The sequence below is a fragment of the Camelina sativa genome, chromosome 18 (assembly GCF_000633955.1).
Source record: "Camelina sativa cultivar DH55 chromosome 18, Cs, whole genome shotgun sequence".
NCBI lineage: Eukaryota > Viridiplantae > Streptophyta > Magnoliopsida > Brassicales > Brassicaceae > Camelina > Camelina sativa.
This window is the reverse complement of record NC_025702.1, coordinates 18,429,811-18,454,062: the sequence shown is the minus strand read 5'-3', so window position 1 is coordinate 18,454,062 and position 24,252 is coordinate 18,429,811. Positions and strand designations below refer to the sequence as shown.

At 37.5% G+C, this 24,252-nt stretch overlaps 5 protein-coding genes across 7 annotated transcripts; 2 read left to right on the top strand and 3 right to left on the bottom strand.

The window, feature by feature from the left end:
• LOC104762434 (dihydroneopterin aldolase 2) lies at positions 20-1,186 on the bottom strand. The gene is made up of 3 exons (XM_010485711.1): positions 1,080-1,186; positions 463-674; positions 20-313 (listed from the first exon to the last, which is right to left on the bottom strand). Exons 2-3 carry the CDS (start codon positions 666-668, stop codon positions 115-117), a joined length of 405 nt encoding a protein of 134 aa, XP_010484013.1. The 5' UTR covers positions 669-674; positions 1,080-1,186; the 3' UTR covers positions 20-114.
• On the bottom strand, positions 2,817-6,020 carry LOC104763642 (putative F-box/FBD/LRR-repeat protein At5g62970). Its single transcript, XM_010486991.1, has 4 exons — positions 5,115-6,020; positions 4,892-5,032; positions 4,691-4,793; positions 2,817-3,049 (listed from the first exon to the last, which is right to left on the bottom strand). The coding sequence occupies exons 1-4, from the start codon at positions 6,018-6,020 to the stop codon at positions 2,817-2,819; spliced, it is 1,383 nt and encodes a 460-aa protein (XP_010485293.1).
• On the top strand, positions 6,691-7,721 carry LOC104763641. The gene is made up of 4 exons (XM_019240135.1): positions 6,691-7,053; positions 7,156-7,456; positions 7,553-7,663; positions 7,699-7,721. The coding sequence occupies exons 1-4, from the start codon at positions 6,691-6,693 to the stop codon at positions 7,719-7,721; spliced, it is 798 nt and encodes a 265-aa protein (XP_019095680.1).
• Positions 16,135-21,978, bottom strand: LOC104762433. 2 transcript variants are annotated; one of them, XM_010485709.2, is made up of 9 exons: positions 21,841-21,978; positions 18,031-18,391; positions 17,519-17,552; positions 17,228-17,419; positions 17,048-17,137; positions 16,895-16,960; positions 16,709-16,800; positions 16,580-16,627; positions 16,135-16,471 (listed from the first exon to the last, which is right to left on the bottom strand). In XM_010485709.2, exons 1-9 carry the CDS (start codon positions 21,845-21,847, stop codon positions 16,354-16,356), a joined length of 1,008 nt encoding a protein of 335 aa, XP_010484011.1. In that variant the 5' UTR covers positions 21,848-21,978; the 3' UTR covers positions 16,135-16,353. The 2 variants fall into 2 exon arrangements, with proteins under 2 accessions (XP_010484011.1, XP_010484012.1); XM_010485710.2 differs by lacking the exon at positions 21,841-21,978 and having other exon boundaries at positions 16,354-16,471; positions 18,031-18,799.
• On the top strand, positions 22,745-24,252 carry LOC104762432. Of its 2 annotated transcripts, none has more exons than XM_010485707.2 (5): positions 22,745-22,867; positions 23,237-23,325; positions 23,432-23,549; positions 23,654-23,806; positions 23,912-24,252. In XM_010485707.2, exons 2-5 carry the CDS (start codon positions 23,318-23,320, stop codon positions 24,110-24,112), a joined length of 480 nt encoding a protein of 159 aa, XP_010484009.1. In that variant the 5' UTR covers positions 22,745-22,867; positions 23,237-23,317; the 3' UTR covers positions 24,113-24,252. The 2 variants fall into 2 exon arrangements, with proteins under 2 accessions (XP_010484009.1, XP_010484010.1); XM_010485708.2 differs by having other exon boundaries at positions 22,745-22,871.

The window sequence follows — 24,252 nt, the reverse complement described above, 5'->3', positions numbered from 1 at the left end:
CCCCCCCCAAATCTCTTGATGTTATAAGTATTTTTGGATATGAAAATGAAAATTTCAAGGATACAAACTGAAACAAACAACAGAATTCAAAGTAGTAGAAGTAGTAGTAGTGGTTTATTCAGTAGAGCGGTTTCTGAAAATCTCGACACCTAAACAATCGATAGCGCTTTGGATAAGAGGAACATTTGGCTTCCATAGCTTCAGTCGAACAGCTTTGACCTGAGGGAATGATTCCAGAGTTTTGGACGTTATAAGTTCAGCTACTGCCTCCAGAAGGTTTCTTGATGACCCTTGTACAACTTCCTTTGCCAAGCTGAAAATTAATTCAATTCCATTCCACATTAGATTGATTATAAACATACAGCAAGCATATGCAAAGCGTAGTTACTATCCAAATACTCAATCTAGAGACAAATCATTTCATATCCATGTGATAAGAGTTAAAGAAAAAGAAAAACGAACTTGTAAATGTCGACATAGCTGATGGAATCATCTAAGTTGTCAGATAGACCAGCCTTTTTAAGACACATCCAAACATCTATGTCAAGCATAAACATCTGGCCAAGCGTCTTCTCTTCAGGAATCGCTCCATGGAAACCGTAAAATTTCAAACCTCTCAGTACCAGTTTGTCCCCCATCATCAAATTCAATGCCATGTCTTTCTCCATATCGTTCTGTTACAAAATAAACAACAACTAATAATCAGCTTATACAGTCTTTAAGTACTTCTATGTATTTTGTGATAGTTTACAACTTGGCAAACATACAAAACTTGCTCACTAGTCAATGATGGTAGCAAGAACGTAACAGAAGACTTCAAAAAATACATTATTTTTCAGACAAACTAATGAAAAGTGTTTTTTTTTTTTTTTTCAATACAGAAACTCTACTGGACAGTCTTTTTCATTTAATTGAATCTCTCCATAAACACTAATAAAAGTCAACGATCGTGTTCTTCCGACTCCCTATTTCGTCATCAGGACCCGAGAAATTTAAGTTTCTACATCACATCGATCAAATTGAACGAAAACGTATTACGTTTTAGTGATTGAACTAAAGAGAAGAGTGAGGAAGCTTACGAGATTGCGACTGAGACAAAGCGGCGCCAGAGACTAAGGAAGAAGAAGAAGAAACAAGATTGCGACTTAAGTGAGCACCGACGACGACTTTGATATTTCCATTCCATCGACAAAACCAACAACATTTTGTAATGTTTTTAGGCTTGGTGGGCCACTTTCAAGCCCAACTAAAATCAATAAAAAGGCGTTATAAACCAAACTCAGGAAAAAAAAAAAAAATCGGATACCTATAAAATAAAAATGCATTCCTTTGGTAAACCGTAGATTTTTTTTTTTTTAATACCCGAGACTTTTAGATCATTAGTTTCTGAATCAGCATCGGTTTTGCCTATATTTTGTTGCTACACAATATTGTAGTGGATTGAAAAGATGGTGACAGTGGATAATCTGGTTACATCTTACTTTCTTTTCTTCGGAGCAGTTTTTTATATCTACCTCCTTGTTGATACCTGTTCACCGTATTTTTGGAAAGAAGAAGACGAAGACGAAGATAATGATGATGATGGTGACATTGAACTTGGAGATGATGATCATTGTTGCCGCATCTGTCATGAAAGATGTGAGAGCTTTCTCCGATATTATACGTCTATCAAAGTGCGACACTATTCGTTCCATGTTTTCCCAACTTAAAAGATTGACTAGATAATCTACTAGTTTTCGAGATTTGGAAGAAACATCTTTTTTAATGTTTTTCTTTTGCTTTTTTTTGGTTATATAAACTGAGGTTTTGTAAATATTTTTTTTTTGTATAACTTAATTTTTTTATGAAAAAGTATATTTTAGTCGTCCATGAGTTTTATGATCGTGTGTAAATGTAATTTTCAAAAAGGTTTTGTTTAATGAGAGTGTGGGTAGGATTGTAACTTAACTTAGGAAACTAAATCCAAAACAGCATTATATTATACCAAAAGATATTCGAAGTCATCCAAATCTTAATTACTTGCATTATTTTCGATAAGAGTTTGGTTTTAATATGGAGTGGGGATAGGATTGTATTTTAAATATTCAGGAAACTAAATCCAAAACAATATCACGTCGGAAGTTCGAAGACATCCAAATCTTAGTAATTTATATATAACTAACTGCATGTCCAAGTTTCTTAGGTAATTCTATTTTTTTTGTTTCTCGAAATATTTTTCTAATAAATTAACCCTAGCTAGCTAGATTTAATTTGTTGTGTGTGTGAAGCAAGGGGAGTAATTAATGGCGTTGACGGTGGATACAGCGGATTTGGTAAGCGCCCTTATACTGATCGGTTTGTTTTTGGTTTATCTCATTGGCATATTACCGGACCTTATAGATGAACGTCGGGATCTAATTCTCGAGGACGTGGAAAACAAACGCCGCAAGAAATCATCGAACCTCAAAAACAACTGCTCATGCGGCGGTGGTGGAGTGGTTCGGTGTGCGGTTTACCATGAGGATTTCAAGGCACTTGAGAAAGCACTTGATAAGTCCAAGTGCAAGCATATTCCAACCATCTTAATTAACCAAATTTAAGGCTCATCCGTAGGGTTGCGGTTTTCTTTTTTGTTTTCACGCAGTGTAACTGCACAATGTATCTCTTTGTTATATAATTTGGTGGAATCAAGACTTCAACCACGTCTTTAGTGGGTGTCTTAAATTTTATTAAACGACATATGTATCCAGAATCTTTTTGAACATTAACTTAAAAACACTTAATAATGACTTTAAAAAAACACATCTAAATCATCTAAACAAAATGCAACAAAAACTCTAATAGAGAAAATCCAAAGCTGGCATTAATCTTGATTCGCAAGACTCCTCATCCGTCATCGAAAGAATTACGATGGGTGAATCACGGAAACAAAATTTCACCTCCGTCTCCATCTCAAGCTTCTTTTGTGGATCAAACTCTTGTCCAAACACAATTGTTGCAGTCTTTAACTGGCAAGACTTTCTTAAGATATATTTCACCAGATCTTTCCCTTCTACAGAGATCCCGTAACCTGTCCACTTGAGTTTGGAGACTCGACAACAAACATTGAGGAACACTTTTTTTCAGTTGCTTCCAGCACACCAATGTGTCCATACCATCACGTGACAAATGTTCCTTGGATTAAAGAAGAAAGGGTTAGAAGATAAAGGAAGTGGAGAAAGGATTAAACCATATATGGACTAGGGAGTGGAGAGCCCATTGGAATATAACATAAGCTATATTGTCCAGAAGAAGAAGTAAGGAATTCTGAAGCATGGAAAGCTCTGTAATTATGAAAATTCAAAAACCAAATAAGAGGCAAGGTACATTGGTAAATCCCTCTAGATGAGGTTCAGCAAGGTACCATAGCTCTGGATTCTCCAACATATGTGTTTAAGAACTCAGAACCAATACGGGAGGATCAAATTTAGAACGCTATCAAATTCCTTTCCCATCCGAGGGTTAGAGACTTGTGATGTAAGAAACTTAAGTAACTACAGGAGCTTTATGCTTTTGTTATGGAACATTAGTAAATTTCCATCTAGAATATATATATAGATATACTCCAACTTGAAACAATACCATTAAATTAATTTCAGGAGCTTAAGAGGTTATAAGAGACCTTTAAACACCATACTCGGGCCAGCAGGTGACCTGCAGTTTCTGCAACAACGCAGAAGAATCCAGGAACCACCTTTTCTTCTCGTGTCCATTTGCTGCGGGAGTATGGAGGAGACTCGCCCAACCGCTCCTAACCACGACTTATTCGGTAGATTGGAATCAACTGATTGCTCTGCTCACTAGTTCGGCAGTCCCACGGCTCCACCTCTTTCTGTTTCGCTACCTGTTTCAATCCACTTTGTACCACCTATGGCGAGAACGAAATGCTCGTCGACATGGTGAACCCTCCAGTCCGCAAGCTCTTCTCATCAAACACATTGACAAGAATATCAGAAATCGTCTCAGTTCGATAGCATTGATGGGAGACCAACGCTATGAGGAAGGCCTGCAGCTTTGGTTCTCCACTCACCAACCTCCTCGGCAATAACTTCTATTAGATTTTTTTAAAAAAAATCTGCAATTTCTACGTGTATCTCAAATCACTTACTCACAAACTGAAGCATTCATTGTAAAAAGGTTTTTTGGTTGAATAAAATTTTACATTCAATTCAAAAAAAAAAGAAAACATTAGCTCGTTGCTTGTTCTTAACCAAATTTAAGGCTCATCCATAGGGTTTCGGTTTTATTTTTCTTTCACGCAGTGTAACTGCACAACGTATCTCTTTGTTAATATGGTGGAATATAGACTTCAACCACGTCTGAAATTTTAGTTAGTGGGTGTCTTAAATTTTATTAAACGACATATGTATCCAGAATCTTTTTGAATATTAACTTAAAAACACTTAATGACTTTAACAAACACATATAAATATTTAAACGAAATGCAACAAAAACTCTAATAGAGAAAATTCAAAGCTGTCAGTAATCTTGATTCGCAAGACTCCTCAGCCGTCGAAAGAATTACGATGGGTGAAGCACGGAAACAAAATTTTACCTCCGTCTCTATCTCAAGCTTCTTTTGTGGATCCAACCCTAGTCCAAACACAATTGTTGCAGTCTTTAACTGGCAAGAATTTCACCAGATCTTTACATTCTACAGAGATCTCGTAACATGTCCACTTGAAAGTTTGGAGACTCGACAAGAAACATTGAGGAACACTTTTCAGTTGCTTCCAGCACACCAATGTGTCCATACCATCACGTGAAAAATGTTCCTTTGGATTAAAGAAGAAAGAGTTAGAAGATAAAGGCCGCACGCGACGCGATACATTGAATTTGAACCAAAATAATAGCCTATATCGAAGAAACTTACATCGAACTCTAATTTTCGTAGTTTGGGTGAAGCTATGAGCAACCAGTGTAGTACCTTCGACCAATATGCGTCATGGATACGAAACTTCAGATGCTCAAGCTCCTTAAAGACAATATCCTCGCCATATACAGCAGTGAGAGCCTGTACAAAGGACGGTTTTAGTAATCTAAAGAGATATTAGTGAGATTGAAGAATTGAATATTATCAAATAGATTTAAATTACCTCTGTGCCGCTGTCTTCTATGATTGTCAATGAAAGACGCTTGACAGATGTGACAAGCTCAAGAAGCTTCTTGATATTGTGACTAGCAGTGATATCTGCCTTCTCCAGCTTAGGCATACTCTCAATCAAGCCGAATGAACTTTTACAGAAAACTGTGAAATACTTCAAAGAAGGAGTATCTATCCTAAACTCTTCACACATATCAGATATCCTAAAGGATAAACTAAGCAATGACGGGATGATTACAGCAAAATTTCTCACATTGTCACGAGGAGATAGTTCCAGAGCAAGATCTTCCAGAACATAGGAATTAAATAAAAGCCGTTGTAGAGATTCTTCATCTGCGTATATCACACGTCGAAGGTGCAAAGTTTTCAAGGAGGGGAGGCAGAAAACATGAGGAACATCCACGTAAATGTCGTTGGTTAGTTTCAACGTCACAAGTGATTTGCAAATATACAAGCTACTCGGCATTACTGCATTAAGTTTTCCCTTTAAACTAGAAAATGCAACGCTTAGCTCCTCAACACAACGAGAGATTGCAATTTCAACCCACAGTTTGATAGCTTCAGGTTGAAAAATTTCATTGTGAAACGTGAGATTCAAGCTCTTTATGACCGGAGAGCTATGTAATGGCAGATTCTTGTCAATAAAACACCGCATCCTCTGGCATCTTTCCAACTCTGTAGAATATGTTTCGCTGTAACCCTCCTCAGGGAACACATATCGAAGGTAAAATTCTGAAGAAAACATGCTCATCTCATCGTACTCAAGTTTTGGCACCCGCATCCAAAGAAACTTCCATTGCTTCGACAAAACACTCGTTGTTATAGCAAATTTTGTCGGAAGAAACGATAAGATCTTCACGAGCAATTCATCATCAGAGAATCCAGTGAACTTGTCCATATCAAAAACAAAACCCCCAGCCGTAATTTAAGAGACTAGAGTTTTGTTTTTTTGACCCACGCAGAAGAAAAACATCAACCAAAAGCAGAGAATTATAAAAACAGAGGAACAGAACAAAGCCTAAGGAAATATTCAATTTGTCAAAACCCTTGGAACAGAAGTCAAAAGAATTGGACGATGCGATTGTGAAATAAAAGAGAGAATGAGGTAAATTAAATAAAGGTTGGATATAAATTTAGGTTTGGCCTGTGGACCTAATCTTTAAACATACTAGCATAAAAGATCCTAAATTACTAGTAAATTGATTAAATTATTGGTTTAGAGAGGGGTAAAATTTTAAACTTCTGCATCAGTTGAATGCTGGCTACTCTGGTCCTGTCTCCATCACTGCCTATGGCGACCAAACACAAACCCCTGATCACCTCCTGCGAGTGCTCTCTTCCACTGGAATCAATGTTGTGCATTCCTGTTACGGTTAGTCCAAATTTTATTGATCTCTGGAGTTTAGAGTTTAAATTTCTACTATCCTTACCCTACTTGAAGTATAGCACTGTTACGTGAACGGGTTCGGTAGTATATATACATACAAAACTACACATTTAACCTCACTTTTTGTGTTTTTTTGCTCTGTAGTGGAACAGAAAGCACAAACTCAGTCATGTATTCGGATATGGTGGAATGGCGAGGTCAAAATCCTGCTCCGGCTTCAATGATGATCATATCCAATCAGGTGCACACTGTCTTCGCTTGGGATCTGGCCCGGCTACAACAACGAACGCTATACAACCTTTTTCTGGTTTATTCAATCGAGTATGGGTTTTTGACATTCCTGAGTACTTGTAGAGAGTGGTTTTGGGAAAAATTACTATGGTACGCGGATGGTGAGAACAGAAGCCCAACACTTGTTCAGGAGAAGTGCAGTGACACGGGCGAGTTATCATCTGTCACGCTTTACTGCAAATCTTGCAACTTCGATTCCCAAAGCCCTCAAAATTTCAGGAAGCATCTCTCGAGTTATAAGCATAAACGAGAAGTACGTATCCTCTCTCTCTCTCTCTCTGCTTGTATATCAATTGTTTCATTGTCTACTACCTATTTTGAGCAACTACCTCTGTTTCCACTCTCTGTCAAGCAGGAGGCTATAGACCCTACGGAGACAGTAGTTGACTGTGTAACAGAGGAGTGGGCAAGGGACTACCCGGCGACGCCTGAATACGCGACAGCTCAAATAGCGGTGTGGTGGAACTTGTTTCAATGTCCGATCCCCAAGGGATATGATGCTCGTCGGGTCCAGCCGAGTTTAGAAGCGGCATTCAAGAATCTTGGCTACTCTGGTCCTGTCTCCATCACTGCCTTTGGCGACCTAAACCGTATCCCTGATCACCTCCTGCGAGGGCTCTCTTCCACTGGAATCAATGTTGTGCATTCCTGTTACGGTTAGTCCATTTGGCTATCCATCTTTGGAATTTAGGGCGGTTTAAAAATATTCATCGTCTATGCCTACTGATCAATACTTTCCTTTGTTGAAACAGCTAACACATGCACTGTAATTTATGAAGATATCGAGATTTGGGTAGATTCTAATCCTCCTCCGGCTACTATAATGGTCATAACGGATACTTTGGAACCAGTCGATTCAATTTGTCTTGTCAAGCTACTACAAGTGCACAAACACAAGCTTTTTCTGGCTTATTCATGTAGGCCTCTCAAAATGTGTGCCCTGCTCACTTCTGCCGAGTGGCTCTGGGAAAGCTTACTTGCAGGTGTTTGTTTGTTTGTCTGTCCTCTCATCGATCATCCAGTACTGTTTGACATAACCATTAAACTAATTACGATAATTTCTTTTCCACAGTTTCAGAGACAAGAAAACACGTTCTTGACAAGTGCAGTACAAGTGAAAGTTTTTCCACAGTTGCAGAGGCAAGAAAACACGTTCCTCACAAGTGCAGTACAAGTGAAAGTTTTTCCACTCTTTCAGAGGCAAGAAAACACCTTCGTAATTGCGGTAAAAGTGAAATTTTTTGCACAGTTTCAGAGACCAGAGTACACGTTCGTTCAATGGCAGGAAGCCACGTTTTTCACAAGTTCAGTAAAAGTGAAAGTGAATCTAACTCAGTATTTTGTTGCAAAATGTGCTTCTGTTATTACGAAAGCCTTGATGATTTCAGGACGCATCTCTCAAGTAAAGAACATACGCGACGAGTAAGTATCCCTCTCTCTGTCTCCTTGTATCATAATTTCATTGTCTAACCATTTGAGCATTAACCTGTTTAACTGTTTCCACTCTCGTCGTCAAGCAGCAGGGTCGTGTTATTGGGTATTTTCTGAAAGCAATCTCAAACAAGATAGATAATGCTCTTAAAGAGCTTATTGAAAGAGAAATCTAAAACTGAAAATACAATAGCTCATTGGAGCTTTATTCAAATGTAAAGAACAAAGAGAATGAGAGAAGCTTTAGGTTGTCTTCAAAAACAAAGTGATTGTAGATTTATATTTCATAAATGGGAAGAAGAAGAGTTGTCTCAATACAACTCTCAAGGTTACATTTCTTAGAGTCGTTACACATATATATATGAAACTTATCTCACTTGGGAAACCCTAGTTACATGGGCTTTAAGACTAGTAATGGATCATACTATTGGGCTTTGTGGCTTGCTCTAATACTCCCCCGCAAACTTGGCGTGGTGTGAAAGCAACATGACAAGTTTGAAACCGCAAATGCAATGGCTTTGACATGAGAATGCGTCGTCGAAGCAAGATTGTTGTGATGTAGATAGCAGCATCTCTTCACCATAAAACCAGTCAGTAGTGTGAGAACTTTTCAGGTTCTTTTGACCTATTATTTGTCTCACAAAGAGTTCGGGTTTTCTTTACCTCGTTTAACTCTCCTAAGCCGTCTATGAAAAAGAAGAATTCGCTTCCACAACTACTTAAATCCTACTTGCTATCTGCTTCTCATCCATTTACCAACCACAATTTGCATAAAACCAATGTCTTTCTCTTTGACATTTTAACAAACACATTGTGTGCTCTCAACAAACCAGAAAAAAATTCAGCCATAAACCCATCTGTTTGCATTCTAACTTCATGAGTTCAATCTTATAATCTAAACTAGCCAGCACAAACCACCATAGAAACGACAACCAGCAAAATTCCAAGCCTATAACTCTAAACCGTTTCTTCCCCTTTCTCAAGCTCCATGTTCTGTTTTTGCTTTAAGCTTCAACGGTTGAAGAAATCATTATCTTCTCTTAGTTGACTTCCTCTTAGCTCGTGACCTTGATGGATCCCTAGCAATAGACGAGACGATTAGAAAACGTCACTGCTGGTCTGACTTTGGAACTAGTAGAACCGGCAAACCCATGAACCGTATTGCTCTGATACCATGAAAGAATATTTGAAAGGTGTTTTATTTCTGTTTTCCCAATCGATCATCTTCTTGTTACAAGGGTCTTTCTCTTTTATAGTGATACAAAACGGCTTAACCTGGCTTAACCTAGTGTCTGGAATATTCGATTGTCTTTTCTTTCACCTATGGTCTGTGTCGCATGATTCAAGGAGCTGGAACCTGTTTTGCGTGATCAGCTCCGTGTCTTTAGTATTCCGTTTGTCTCTTGTTGCAGGTTGTGTAAGAGTCTTACTTTTATCACTTGTTGTAATTGTTGCAGGTTGTGTAAGACTCTGTTCTGTTGTTTCTGTTGTTGCAGGTTTCCGTTTATGTGACATGGGCTTGGGTGCTGATGGGTTTGAGCTGGGCTTCAATTTGTTTGAGTCTGAATGCAGAACGCTGTCGTTTGAGGCTCTGGTGTTGATACTCCCCCGCAAACTTGGAGTAGGTGGAACAATGACACCAAGTTTGGTTCGGAGATGGCCAAANTCCGTTTGTCTCTTGTTGCAGGTTGTGTAAGAGTCTTACTTTTATCACTTGTTGTAATTGTTGCAGGTTGTGTAAGACTCTGTTCTGTTGTTTCTGTTGTTGCAGGTTTCCGTTTATGTGACATGGGCTTGGGTGCTGATGGGTTTGAGCTGGGCTTCAATTTGTTTGAGTCTGAATGCAGAACGCTGTCGTTTGAGGCTCTGGTGTTGATACTCCCCCGCAAACTTGGAGTAGGTGGAACAACGACACCAAGTTTGGTTCGGAGATGGTCAAAGGCGTGTGGCGGAAGCGATTTTGTGAAGATATCAGCGAGCTGGTATTCAGCAGGTATGTGATTGACAATTAGATTTCCAAAAGCCACTTGCTCTCGAACATAGTGATAGTGAGTAGCAAAATGTTTGGTACGAGAATGAAAGCTTGGATTGGCGGTCAAGTAGACGGCAGAAAGATTGTCACAAAACAACTCTGGTGTGGAAAACTGAGGGACGCCAAGGCTTCTAAGCAAATTCACAAGCCAAGTGATCTCAGATGTAGCTTCAGACATGGCTCTGTATTCTGCCTCTGTCGAGCTTTTGGAGACAGTGGGTTGTTTGCGGGAAGACCATGAGATGAGGTTGTTGCCGAGAAAAGTACAAAAACCACCTGTGGATCGACTGCTGCTTGGACAGCCACTGTAATCACTGTCACTGTAAGCTCTCAACTTGCAGTTTGTCTTGTTGCTGAGAGATATACCCATTGTGGTGGTGCCTCTTATGTAGCGAAGGATGCGTTTGAGGAGGTGAAAATCAGAGACAGTGGGGGCATGCATTTTTTGACACACATAGTTAACCGAGAACTGTATATCAGGTCTTGTGAGAGTCAGGTATTGAAGCTTCCCAGCAAGACTTCGGAAGTACTTTGGATTTTCAAAAAGCTTGTGCTGATTTGGGGCTTTGCTTAGTTGTTGCGGTAGAGGAGTTGCAACAGGAGAACAGGTAGACATTGCTGCTGTGAGGAGAAGATCCTCAGCATACTTTTGTTGAGAAAGAAACAGACCATCAGGGTGAAAATGAGCCTGAATCCCGAGAAAATAGTGCAGTGGACCCAAATCTTTCATGCGAAACTGTTTGTTGAGTTCGTCGAGAAGGCTTGTAAGGAGAGCAGAAGGGTTCCCCGTGATTACCATATCGTCAACGTACAGGAGCAGAAAGATGACATCATTGTTCTTAATGCATATGAAGAGGGAAGGATCTGGAATGCTGCAGAAGAACCCAAACTCAAGCAAGAAGCTGCTAAATTTATCAAACCAAGCTCTGGGAGCTTGTTTGAGCCCATACAGTGATTTGTGTAATAAGCAGACATGATCAGGATGATCTTTGTCAATGAAACCTGCTGGTTGTCTCATATAAACTGTCTCAGTAAGGTCTCCGTGAAGGAATGCATTTCGAACATCCATTTGTTTGAGTTCCCAGTTCAAAATAGTGGCTACATGGAGAACTGCTCGAACGGTCGGAGTACGGACCACTGGGCTATAGGTCTCGAGGTAATCGATGCCCTCTTCTTGATTATAGCCTTGTGCTACTAATCGAGCTTTAAATTTGTCGAGACTACCATCAGCATGAAGCTTGACACGAAATACCCATTTGGAGCCTAACACATGCATATCGGGTGTATGAGGAACAAGAGACCATGTACCTGTTACTTTACAGTTGCTCATTTCCTCACCCATAGCATCCGTCCATCTCTCATCTTGTAGAGCTTCAGTTACTGTTCTAGGCATCGGATAGGATACTTTATGAGAAAGAAGCGCATACCTTTGATTTGGTTTGCTGATACCTGCCTTTGAACGTGTGATCATAGGGTGAGCAGAGTCAGTTGGTTGTTCATTTGAGACTGCAGAATCTGTTGTAAATGGTTGAATTGGTGATGAGAGAATGTTGTTGCCTATAGGAACAAGGTCTAAGCTTGCCGTACACCCAGTACATTCCTCATCATCAACAACCAAAGAAACAGGGGATGCAGTTTCAACCGGAAAAACGATGTCAGAACTTGCAAGGGTATCAGAAACTGGAACCGGTATTGCAGGGTTATCAGAATCGTTTGACGAAACATGAATTTCAGCTGGAGGAAGTGGGATTGGAACCACAGAATCAGCAGTGAGCGCGGGAGTCTCATCATCACTGAAAACCGTATAAGCAGTTGCAGGCATGGTTTGAGCAGAAGACTCGACAGGAGATCCTTTGAGCCAAGCGGTATAGAGTGGTGTGGGAACAAACTTTTGTGATGAAGCATATGTGTCAACAAAAGGGAATGAGCTTTCATCAAAGAGCACATGCCTGCTCAAGTAGACACGACCAGTGGGGGGATAAAAGCATCTGTAACCTTTGTACTTTTCTGTATAGCCAAGGAAGATGCATTTGAGAGAGCGAGGATCAAATTTATTTTGAGCATAAGAGCGGAGAGTAGGGTAGCAAGCACATCCGAATGTTCGAAGAGCTGAGTACTCAGGAGCTTTACCATTTAAAACCTCAAAAGGACTTTTGTTGGTGTCAAGAGAGGTTGTTGGTAATAGATTACAGAGGAAGTTAGCAGTGAAGTAAGCCTCCACCCAATGACTCTGAGGCGTCTTGCTCTGAAATAAGAGAGTGAGTGCCATTTCAGTTAGTTGCCGATGCTTCCTTTCAGCCAAGCCGTTCTGCTCTGGTGTGTGAGGACAAGAGATATAGTGTTGAATGCCAGAATCTTGTAAGACTGTTAAAAAATTTTGACTTATGAACTCGCCTCCACCATCTGATTGAAAGGTACCAATTTTGTTTTGTAAGAGATTTTCTACTAGAAGCTTGTACTTGATGAATATGGAGCAGAAATCAGACTTTCTCTTTAGGGGATAGAACCAACAATGTCTTGAGAAATTGTCTATAAAGACTACATAGAACCTGAATCCTTGAACAGAGGAAACAGGAGAGGGACCCCAGAGATCACAGTGAACTCTCTCTAAAGGTCTAGAAGCATGAAAAACAGAGGAAGTAAATGGCAACTTTGAACTCTTCCCTAGCCGACATGACTCACACATCTTGCTGGTACTTTTATTTATCTGAATCGCCTTATTAGTAGATAAAAGTTGGAGGACTTGAGCATTAGGATGTCCTAATCTTCGATGCCAAACTTCATCAGATGTCTTAATTTGTCTCGTTGAATAGAACAGCTTGTACTTTTGATCCTCCAGCTTATAGAGACCATCATTTTCCTTTCCCTTTGTCAGAAGCTTGTAAGTTTCCTTGTCCTTAATCACAACATCATCAGAATCGAATGTAACAGCACAAGGATAATCTTTACATAACTTTGAGACTGACAATAGAGATTTCGCTATGTCAGGACAAACTAACACATCCTTTAAATTTAGATTACCTGACGTTGATGGTAGATTAGCTGATCCGATATGAGTGATGGGAAGGAAATTACCGTCACTGGCCATCACAGTGTCGTTACCGTGATAGGGTTGAGCTTTCTGAAGTCGCTGAGTGTTATTGGTGATGTGAGCCGTTGCTCCTGAATCAGGGTACCAACCACCATCGTCAGTGACATCGGTCATGTGTAGGGCAGAGAAAGCAGCAGCTATGGGAGTAGGTTTTTGTTGATACTCTTCATCAAAGCGGAACCAACAGTCAATAGCATTGTGACCCTTTTTGTTGCAAATCTGACATATTGGCAACTCACTGTTTCGAGAGGTTGTGTTGGACATGAACTGTTGGTGAAAGCCGCGTCCTCTGGTTGAGTAGTTTCCACGTCCTCTGCCTCTGTTACCACGACCCCTGTTCTGGTAGCTCGAAGATCTTGCAGTGTTGAATGCAAGGTGAGGTGATACCTCTGAGGAAGTTGAGTATCCTTGAAGACGATCATCGTAGCCAGTTAAGCGAGAGATAACATTCTCATAAGTAGGTTCAGGACTGCGATCCATGGAGTCTTCAATGACTGTGATGATTGGTTCGTACTCACGGCTTAAACCTCTCAAGGCAGCAAAGATCTTCATTTTCTCACTTACAGGGTCTCCAATAGAGGCAAGTTGGTCGCAAATGTCTTTGATACTCCTGAGATAGTCTGACATGTTGTTGTCTAGCTTCTCAGCGTTTTGCAGACGTCTTTGCAGCTCGAACAATCTAGAGGAGGAGGTCCGGTTGAAGTGAGAAATGAGAGTTTCCCATACTTCTTGAGCGGTTGTGGCTCCTACTACCATCCGCAGGACATTTTCACTCATGGATCCAAGCAACCAAGCTTTGACAACTTGGTCAGATCTTGACCAGCTCTCAAAGTCTGGATTGATGACTTCTTCAGTCTCATCATTAGCTTTGTTGCGGATAGGGATTGTCGCACGTGGTGGTTTGCAGGCGCCATTGACGAAGCCTAGTAAAGCTTGTGTTCGCAGAAAGGACTCAAATTGTGATTTCCAGATTATGTAGTTTTGCTCAGTGAGCTTGATAGTGACACAATTTGAGATGTGTAAGGAAGGAGATGAGTAGAGATCCATGAATCCATCCATGGCTCTGATACCATGAAAGCAATCTCAAACAAGATAGATAATGCTCTTAAAGAGCTTATTGAAAGAGAAATCTAAAACTGAAAATACAATAGCTCATTGGAGCTTTATTCAAATGTAAAGAACAAAGAGAATGAGAGAAGCTTTAGGTTGTCTTCAAAAACAAAGTGATTGTAGATTTATATTTCATAAATGGGAAGAAGAAGAGTTGTCTCAATACAACTCTCAAGGTTACATTTCTTAGAGTCATTACACATATATATATGAAACTTATCTCACTTGGGAAACCCTAGTTACATGGGCTTTAAGACTAGTAATGGATCATACTATTGGGCTTTGTGGCTTGCTCTAATACTTTCAACCTAGGGAGAAGGTTCATTCGGCCGAGTACGATCCACAGGCTTGGCGAGAAGCAAGTTTTTCTTAATGTTAACTGAAGATTTGTTGCTAAAAGGCCCTAAAACAGTAATTGAAAGAAGAAAGTGTGCTTCTTGATTCAGTCGTAGAGACAGAGAGTAACGAAAGAAAGAAAAAAAGTCCCATGTTTCCAAAAGCTCATGTTTCATTCATATACAATGTTGTAGGTACACGAGATGAGACGTAAGCTGAAGAAGCAAACTAAGTCAGTCGAGTACGATCGAGGGCATTGGCTCCGACAGGCAAGTTTTTCTTAGTGAAAACTAAATATTTTCAACAGATAGATGCGATTTTCTCATAAAACAGTTGGTGGTCCCCAAATGTGAAATAGAAAGCATGAAAGTGGTCTACTGACTCTGTTTTGTTGCTACAAAGGCCCTAAAACATTGAGAAAAAAGAAAGTGTGCTTCTAGATTCAGCAGTAGGGACTGGGATAAATAAATAAATAAATCAAAGTCTCATATTTAACCAAATGCTCATGTTTCATTATTTGATATACAATGTTGTAGGAAGAACGTAGGAGGAAAGCATTCCGGACGATTTTTCCTCTTCGTTTACGTCTTACTAATCGTGGACGTAGTAGACCTCGACCAAAATCTCAAACCTGCAAGAAAGAGTAATGTTTATAGACATATATAGTAATTTTAAATTAAACCTGAAAGTCTCATGTTTTCACTTTTCCAAATGCTCATGTTTCATGATCGACGAAAATCTCAAACCTACAAGAAAGAGTAGTGAAATTGTTACCAAGTTGTCAATGTCATCACTATGACTATGAGTCCTGGAAGGCTGGAAGCTGTAATTTTTCGTTTGTAGTCTTTTTTTTTTTCTTTTTTTTTGTTTTGTTAAAGTAGTCTTTATGTTTCAAATTGAAGCACTATTGTATTTTTCAAACCTCCAAGAAAGAGTAATGTTTATATATATTAGTACTTTTAAATTAAACGTTGTTTTTCAAATTTACTGAATATTATATGCCATAATTAATAGTAACTGTTTAGTACCTAGTAGTATGTGTTGAGTGCAATTAAATTATCTAAATCATTGGGGCTAAAATCAATATACTGCATACAAGTTACTTGCGACGGCTTCAAGCTTTCTGTTACTGAAGTGTTCTTTATTTAAAACCACAGAACATCAGCCTAACTTTTGCTGTACAACAATGATCAAGTCCATTGAGTCATCAGGCTTTTCTTCAATACAGTTTTAATTCTGAAAAGTTTCTGTCATGGAATTTGCATTTGATGGGGGAGGTAGGCTCATCAGGTATAGAGGTCCTAGAGGAATTGAATTGAATAAACCGAAGTCTGTTCTGATGCAATTTCGATGCACATTATTCATTTTATTCTCCTTATAAATTAAACAGCTAAATAAAATTACTGCAAAGAATTAATTATATTTATAAGCATGAGTTTTGTTGCTCCACACTTTTTTTTTCATTCTGTATCTTTCAAAAATCATTCTTTCTACTTGAAAAAAAAAAACTTCCAATCGAATGCTTTTGCTTGCTCTTGCGTTGCAAGCTACTACTACCGAGGACTCTGGTAAGATTCAGGAAACCATCTTTGTAATAGCCGATGTTTTAGCTTCACCAACAAGGCAAAGGCTCCGTAGCATGGCAAATGCATCACTGCAACTGAGAAATACCTGTAAAAAAAAATGCCCCATTATTTAAATGTCATCAGCCCTAAAATTTTCCAATGAAACAAATTAAGGAGGCATTAAAAAACATTATTATAAAAGCTTTCAAGTTACCATAGTGGAGCATAGTGTGATGCCAAGTCCAGGAATGGGTAAGGCCACCTGTTAATAAACAATACTGTCAAAGTTAAGAACCATTACTGTAAAGAAACTAATCAGTAGAATTTGTATGACATTATTTACCATATATGGACTAGAGAGTGGAGGGCCCATTGAAAGATAACATAAGCTATTGTCCAGAAGAAGAAGTAAGCAATTCTGAAGCATGGAAAGCTCTGTAATTATGAAAATTCAAAAAATCAAATAAGGATCAATCAGAGATTATGCATATCAAATACATATTTCATTTATTAGAATCTGAGATATTACCAGAGAATTCAGTGCAGCATCACCAAGCAAGAAAATGGCATTTAGAGAGTGCATGTTGATCACCAGCTGCAGTATTAATCATATATAAACTGATCAACAAATGCTTTTTATATAATGAGTCAATAATTCTATGTAGCTTATTAAGTTACTTACAACGTTGAGGCTATAATCATGGATCTCAAGGAAAGGAACAATGATGAACCAGAAGACACAGTCAGTGAGCAAAACTGCACCTGCATTCATCTGTTTTAAGCGAGATATCCCAAATTAAGAACTCATAAAAACTCGATAGAATTGTGTCGCATGATTAAGAATTTTTGATCTTGATGATACCTGAAAGATTATTTGGAAAACATATCCCCAAAAACCAGCTGGATTACTAGAGTATTGGCTCTGTTGAATAGTATTATCAGCTCCTTTGGATCTTGCTCTCTCTGAGTCTATGGCTTCAATGCTATCTACTCTGTCACCAGCTGCTCTTTTGTTGTATTGGTAACATCCGTGGAGCGAAAGAAGCGATCCTAGCTGTTCAAAGATATCAGATTATAATGTAAGAAACTTGATCAATGCCACAAACAAGGCTAATAATAAGCAAAGTAATCAGGTTTTGAGACAGAACATTACTCCAAAATAGAGAGTGATCAGAGCAAAAGTCCACCTGCAAATCAAAACAATAAACACCAGGAAAAACCGATTAGAGACAATTACATAGACATTGGTTTAGTATCTATACTATCTATTGTCTAGAGAACGGATTCAAGACAGTTGCTACCCTCAATCATAATCAAGAATATAATGTACATTATTGCTCCTATATATATGCTTGTGAAGCTGCAAAATCTTAAACTAAGAACGTGACAATCTGACTCTTAATCAAGAAAATCACATTCTTGTATCAATGCTATGCTTGTGAACCTGCAGAATCTTTAAGTTCCCTGATAAAAATTCAAGAAAGTTTCGATTTGTTTCCTAAAACCCACCCAAAAACTTAATCAAGAATGTCACATTCTTTACTTCTATGTTTGTGAACCTACAAAATCTTTAGCCAACCACAAAACGATTCAAGAAAAGTATCGATTTTTTTTTTCTCTCCTAAAAAGACTCAAAAGAAATCTAATGAGAGAGAGAGAGCTTACTGTGTGTAGTAGAAGAAGATGGTCGGTCCATCGACAAGGCCAATAACAATCAACATAATAAGAAGAACGAAGAAGGCAACGACTCGAAAAGCAAGAAGCCAAGCTGGATGAATATTACGAAGACAAGGCCTCCAAGTCTCGTCTTCATATACATTCCCCGACCACTCTTTCTCTCCTCCGTCGACGTCACCGTCACCGCTACGTTTCCGGCGATAGCCTTCGTATTTGAATATAAGAAAAGCAGTGATCACAGTCGCTATAGCCATCCATACACAGCAGATCATTACCCTCCAATTAAACCAGTAGCTTGATTCAGTTGTGTTCGCCGCTGTTGTTGATGGATGCCAAGCATCTTTTAACTCTGTATACGAAGATGGAGATAACAGTGACGAAGATGATGATGATGAAGCCATTATGATAAAGTTTCAGTCTTTGGGGGTTCAATCTTTGAAGAAAGAAAACAGAGTAGAGAGAAGAAACGAAAAAACAGAGTAAAGACGGTGTGGTTTTAATTTTATTAGGAGGATTCAATAATATGTGAGAATAAAATTAGGAAAGCATTTATAAAAAAAAAAAAAAAAAACGAAAGGTTTAGGGAATTTGAAATCTTGAGTGGGGTGATTTTTAGATACGTGATGAAGCAAAGGGAGAGAGATTCGAAGCTTTAAACCATGTGTTCTTCTTGCGCATAAAGAAGAAGGAACCATATAGACAATATATATATATATCTGATCAGATTTTTTTATTAAAAATATATATGTAAATAATTAAATAAATGGAAAAGGAGAAAGAAAGTGAATAAAGATGAAGAAGAGGGAGCTGAATTCGAAGCCAAGAAAATAAATTATCCTTGCAAAAAAAATGTAAAAAGCCTGTGACTGTGTAAGAGAGGACACGATTCTTTGCTTCTTTGCTTTAGGAAAGACAAGTATTTTTAGTTAACATATTTCATCATATTATATCGAGAAAGAGAGAGAGAGAGAGAGAGAGAGAGAGAGAGAGAGAGAGAGAGAGAGAGAGAGAGAGATAAGTAATCAAATGTTCATATTTAATAACTATAAATAAATAAATAATGGTGTTAAAAACATGCATGAATAATGTAGCATAATTTTCACTACTGAATTTTTTACAGTTAGAAGTTGAAAAATCCCACGTATATTTAAAAAAAGAGTAATGGATTCGAGGCAATCGGGTGAGGATTTATGTCTTGAAAGGAAGATATGTGTTTTAAATTTTCTTTTTGGCATATACTCAAATTTGATGCATTGATACATGAGAATAGATATTATACACGTAGACGTGGATAAGTGGTTGAATACTGTATTATTTTATAGATGATCAAAGGATAGAGAGAATCTATAAAGATGTGAATAAAATATTAAGGCATCTCTATGTGGAGTCTCAATCTTTTTGCAAATACCCACTGAGACGTATGCATTGTTTATGCGTGGTTTCTCTTTCACTATAATGCTACGTATATACATATAGACACATACATGGATATACGTATAAATTGGGAGATTCCATGTGGGGGAGGAGTACATAAATCAGAATTGGTTTGTGTTTAGTTAGGTTATATGGTTCCACCACTCAAAAAGGGAATAAATATAGTTAATAATGTAATCCAAGCAAAAAAGAAAAATAATTATGTGCAAAGGAAATGTTTGGGAGCTTTCTAAAGATAATGTGAACCGTTGGATTTTGAAAGATACTGACGTGTCAATGACAAATGAGAAAATTATACTATGAAGGAACAGCTTTTGTTGTGGCCTATTAATATATGCAAATTAAAAAAATGTAATGATAGGTTGCTTTTGGTCAAAGGCAGAGACTGCGTGAAAGAATGGGACCAACCAAACCCAAACCGACGACTTTAAAGAGGTTCCAGAGATTACATGCAAAGACCACAGTCTGTGGGGTCCTTCTCTCATTCTTCTTCTGAGTTTTCGAAGATATTAAATGCTTTGTACATTCTAAAAAACCTCTATATATATGTTCGAGAAGAGAACAAATGTTTTCGAGTTTGAATCTTCGATGGTAAGCTAGCTCGTGAAACTAGTTGGATCACGTGGTGTACATAGACGAGGAACAATTGAAGTAAATGTGGCTAGTGTATGTAGCGTGATTACTACTATAGTTGTCGCGAAATAAACACAAGAGTCATCATAATGTTGAAATGTGAATCAGAGAACAGAACGGATTGTTCTATTATTTGTTTGGGATATGTGTGTTTTTTTTTGTTGTTGAATTAAGTCGGTAGCTATATGCCTATTTCTGGTGGGGTTTTGCTTGTTTTTAGATTTTCTTGTCGATGATAATGCATGGCTTGTTGCATACGATAAAAATATTCATTCATAAGAAGAAAACAAAGTACGATTTATATTAACAAAATATTCTTAATGGGCCATAATCATAAGGAATGCTTATTGGTAAATCCAAAGAAACAAGAAAACAAAATCTTTGTAATATTAAATACATAAACCAAAACATACGATACTAGTGGACCAACGTGGGGAAATGCTTATTGGTAATTCCAAAAGATTTTGATGCCTAATGTTGTAAGACTTTTGTCTCTTGTCATTACAACAGCCAATGCTATTTACGCATATATTTTCTTTTAAAGGAAATCAATAGACCTTTAAAATGAGATAATATAATGACTATTACATTCACCAAATACTGTATGGGTGTATCATACATCATCGAGTCAATTAATCAAATCTTTTTGCCCCTGTTTAAAATCTAACAAATTAGCGGCTTTCATGGCTTTGTTAAAGAAAACTTTTTTTTCTCAAATTGAGTTGTAACCATTAGCGAAGGACAAGAATAGAAGGGAAAAAAACGAAGTGTTTTTGTCCTCAAAATTATTTGTGAGTTGTGAAGGAACAAATTCTGTCGGCAGTCTTTTTTATTTCGTCATTTTTGTATTTTTCTTACATTTGTCATTAAAGTTAAAAAGACTCATATACTCATAATCTCAACTTAGAAATGTTAATATGTAATTAAATTTTCCTTTTAACTCCAAAAGGAGTTTCCAAATTAGAATCTAGACTTGGATTTGTTTGTGTAACAATAGATATTTTGAGAGAAAATTGGCCAAAAAGAAAATGTAACTAGTATGGTTCAAAAAAAAAAATGTAACTAGTAGTGCTAAAACAAAAGAAAAAGAAAAAAGAAAGAAACTAGATAAATTTGTCTATATCTAAAATTTGAAATTTTATTGTCATCGTATGTAACAGGTGAGGCTACAGGTCGGTCACGTAGGTTAAGAAGAGGATTCATGTGTGACAGAGAGACAGCTGTTACAAACGAAGCAAAAAGAGCGTGCAAGAGAAGACAGACAGCGACGCGTCTTGGCCGCTAAGTAAACGCGTTTGCAACAAAACTGCTGTTCTCTTCACGTTACTACTACTAAACTAACATTCCATTTTTCAATTCGACAACACACACTTCTTAGATTTTTTTTCATCTATTGTTTTAATGAACAAACTCACAAGGTTCACTTCAGAATCACAATGTGAATTTTAAATAATATAATACTGTATACATTATTTTCTTTATTTTTATCCCACCGTATAAATCCTATGAAGTAAAAGTAAACACAGAACGTTTGTTTTTCATTTATCTATCTCAATAAATGTGTGTAGTTGCAGTGATAAATAAGACTTAAAACATAATTAGAGATATTTCTAAATTGCATTGAGAATAATAACATTCAGGAGACTGATTAGAAAAAAGCTCATTCGTACGTGGTTCCACGAGAGCAAATGTACTAACTAAGAAATTTACAAAAGGGAAAGAGATTGGTACCTGTCATGGATTCACAAATTGCTTGCAATAGAGGAAAAAAGGAAAGAAACACCCAAAGAAAAAGAAAGAAAAAAAAATGTTGGAACAAGCGAAATAGATGATGTTTATATAACAAACCAAAAAAAAAATTGAAATGTGTAAGAAAATACATATATGTAATATTGTAATTTGAGATTTAATAGAGAGGGTGGAAAGCATGAGGAGCTTTAAAGGCAATGAGAGGAGCCTTGCCAAATTGGGGTTTTACGAAAGGCAGTTAGTTAGCTTAGCTTGCATGTTTCAAGTGCTTTGTTTCTCCAAAGCAAGAATCATGTGTCCTAATTCCTTCAATTTGCTTAAAATCACATAAAAACCATTTTTTTTTTTAAGAAAACGAACCGTTTAGGTTTAATCGAGACGCCGCATACAATATAGAAAAATCTATTTTCTCAAAAATCTAAATAGACTCTTCTTTAAAAAAATTTGGGGGCAATGTAAATTTTTCTAATAATAAATTTCCAAAAATTAAAAATGTAAATTTATGATTAAAATCATTTAATTCATCTTAGTTATTTTTTAGGTTACTTCTTAAAAAGATTGTGTGTATAGTTTACGTGTGAAGTATTTTTAAAAACTATTTTTAATTTTTTCGAAAATTATAACATTTTTAAATTTCTAATGCACGATCGAAGCGTTTGCATAGATTAATTTAAATATAAATGTAATCTATTGTGACAGTTTACCCCCAAAAAAAAAAGAATCTATTGGGACATGTATTTGGGTTTAAAGCCCACGAAGCTGAAGAGACAGGCCGTGGAAGCAATAACATATACAAATGTTCTTATGGCATAAACAGGCCCAGCATAAGTTTTTTTTTTTGGTTTGTTTGGACTAGGGTTTTCGACGACGCCGTTTAAGATACTGATTAGTCTCCAAGAGCAGATCCGACGCGACCGAAACCAAACCACCGTGTAAGTCTCCATCTCCGCCTGAATCATACATACCTCGAAGAAGGAGCTTCTCGAATCCTTTCCGTCAAAGAAGACAAGTAAGTATGTTACTTATTCCATTGAAAACAAAGTCATTATGTTTGATCGAATCGAATACTTTTTTTATAATTTCGTGATTCTTCCAATCAATACTATCGCAATTTAAGAGTTCTTCCTCTGCGTTGTCTCTCTGTTAATTGGGTTTCGAAGGGTTTCACTTTAAGCTTTGGTTCCATAGGGTGCTAACATACTGTAAACGTGATTGAATTTGAAGGTTCTAAGTTAGTAAACTGATTCTGTAAACGTGATTGAAGTTTTTGTAAGATGTTCCCAATGAACATTGATTTGTGAACGTGACACAACTGATTTTGGGAGCAACACTCCACTTTGTTTCTTGATGTTGATGTTCCCATTGAATTTTATTTCAGGAGCACAACCTCTCTTTTATCTTCTTCTCCTCTCTGAATTTGGAGCTTCTGGGTGGTTAACGTCTCTGCTCAGCATAAGAGATGAAAGTGTATGTTCTTATTTTTCTCTTTTGGTATCTCATAATGATGATGTATGTGCTTGATTCCTTATTGGGTTTTGTATTAAAAAAAATTTGTGTGTGTGGGTGTTGGCAGAGTTAAGGCAAATGCAGGAGCACTTACCAATTTCGAGGTGCTTGACTTCCTAAACTCAAGAGGTGCATCAAAAGATACTACTAGAGTTATAGCTCCAATTGCTAGATCAGAATACAAGGTAAAGGTTCTTCTTGCCTTCCTTTTCTGGTCTGATTTTGGCCTTAGAAGTAAGACTTAGTAGTGCTTTTGCTAATATAATTCGAACTATCTTTCTTTTTATAGGTCTATGATTATTTGTTGGAGACTGCTGCTTCCACTCAAACACGAGAGAGCGTTAACAAATTCGCAGATAAGTGCAAAGATTTCAAAGTCGCCAAAGCTGAGATTCTCAACATCATCAATCTCCGGCCTTCTTCTATTGTCGAATTGGATCCGGTTTGTGTGTTTTTTCCTTGTTCTTGTTTCTGATGTCATGAACAATATCTACCATTGCATTTAATAGTTTTATTTTTCTTGTATATAAACATATCTCTCTTGTAGATCATAGAGAAGGCCCCCGAGGGACAGGAAGACCGAGTAATCGACACAGATGGGATATTAGAGCTTGTGAAGGATTTGCTACCGCCTCTGCCTACTACTGAAACTGAAACCCCTAACGCTAATGACGAAGAAGAAACAGACAACGGTGAACACCCGAACGCTACTGCCGAAGAAGAAACAGACAACGGTGAACACTCGTAGCATGCAAATGAAGTTTTAAAATATATATTTTTAAGTAATCTAGCTTCAAAAGAAACTGAAATTGTACTAAACTAGGTTGAGTTAGAGATGATTTAATTTTGGTTTCATATTCTATCGTAATCAAAATCCGTAAAACTAAA

Bases quoted from the DNA above. Each gene is read 5' to 3' on its own strand.
- LOC104762434 (XM_010485711.1), bottom strand. From the start codon at position 668: ATGGAGAAAGACATGGCATTGAATTTGATGATGGGGGACAAACTGGTA. The intron at 314-462 runs GTTCGTTTTTCT...ATTAATTTTCAG, and splicing joins AGCTATGTCGACATTTACAA to CTTGGCAAAGGAAGTTGTAC.
- LOC104763642 (XM_010486991.1), bottom strand. From the start codon at position 6,020: ATGGACAAGTTCACTGGATTCTCTGATGATGAATTGCTCGTGAAGATC. The intron at 4,794-4,891 runs GTAAGTTTCTTC...TTTAATCCAAAG, and splicing joins TACGAAAATTAGAGTTCGAT to GAACATTTTTCACGTGATGG. The intron at 3,050-4,690 runs GTTACGAGATCT...TCAAGTGGACAG, and splicing joins CCAAACTTTCAAGTGGACAT to GTTACGGGATCTCTGTAGAA.
- LOC104763641 (XM_019240135.1), top strand. From the start codon at position 6,691: ATGGTGGAATGGCGAGGTCAAAATCCTGCTCCGGCTTCAATGATGATC. The intron at 7,457-7,552 runs GTTAGTCCATTT...TTGTTGAAACAG, and splicing joins TGTTGTGCATTCCTGTTACG to CTAACACATGCACTGTAATT. The intron at 7,664-7,698 runs GTCTTGTCAAGC...CACAAACACAAG, and splicing joins GGAACCAGTCGATTCAATTT to CTTTTTCTGGCTTATTCATG.
- LOC104762433 (XM_010485710.2), bottom strand. From the start codon at position 18,443: ATGGCTTCATCATCATCATCTTCGTCACTGTTATCTCCATCTTCGTAT. The intron at 16,961-17,047 runs GTAAGTAACTTA...TTAATACTGCAG, and splicing joins ATGATTATAGCCTCAACGTT to CTGGTGATCAACATGCACTC. The intron at 16,472-16,579 runs GTAACTTGAAAG...TTTTTTTTACAG, and splicing joins TCACACTATGCTCCACTATG to GTATTTCTCAGTTGCAGTGA.
- LOC104762432 (XM_010485707.2), top strand. The intron at 23,550-23,653 runs GTAAAGGTTCTT...TTCTTTTTATAG, and splicing joins TTGCTAGATCAGAATACAAG to GTCTATGATTATTTGTTGGA. The intron at 23,807-23,911 runs GTTTGTGTGTTT...TCTCTCTTGTAG, and splicing joins CTATTGTCGAATTGGATCCG to ATCATAGAGAAGGCCCCCGA.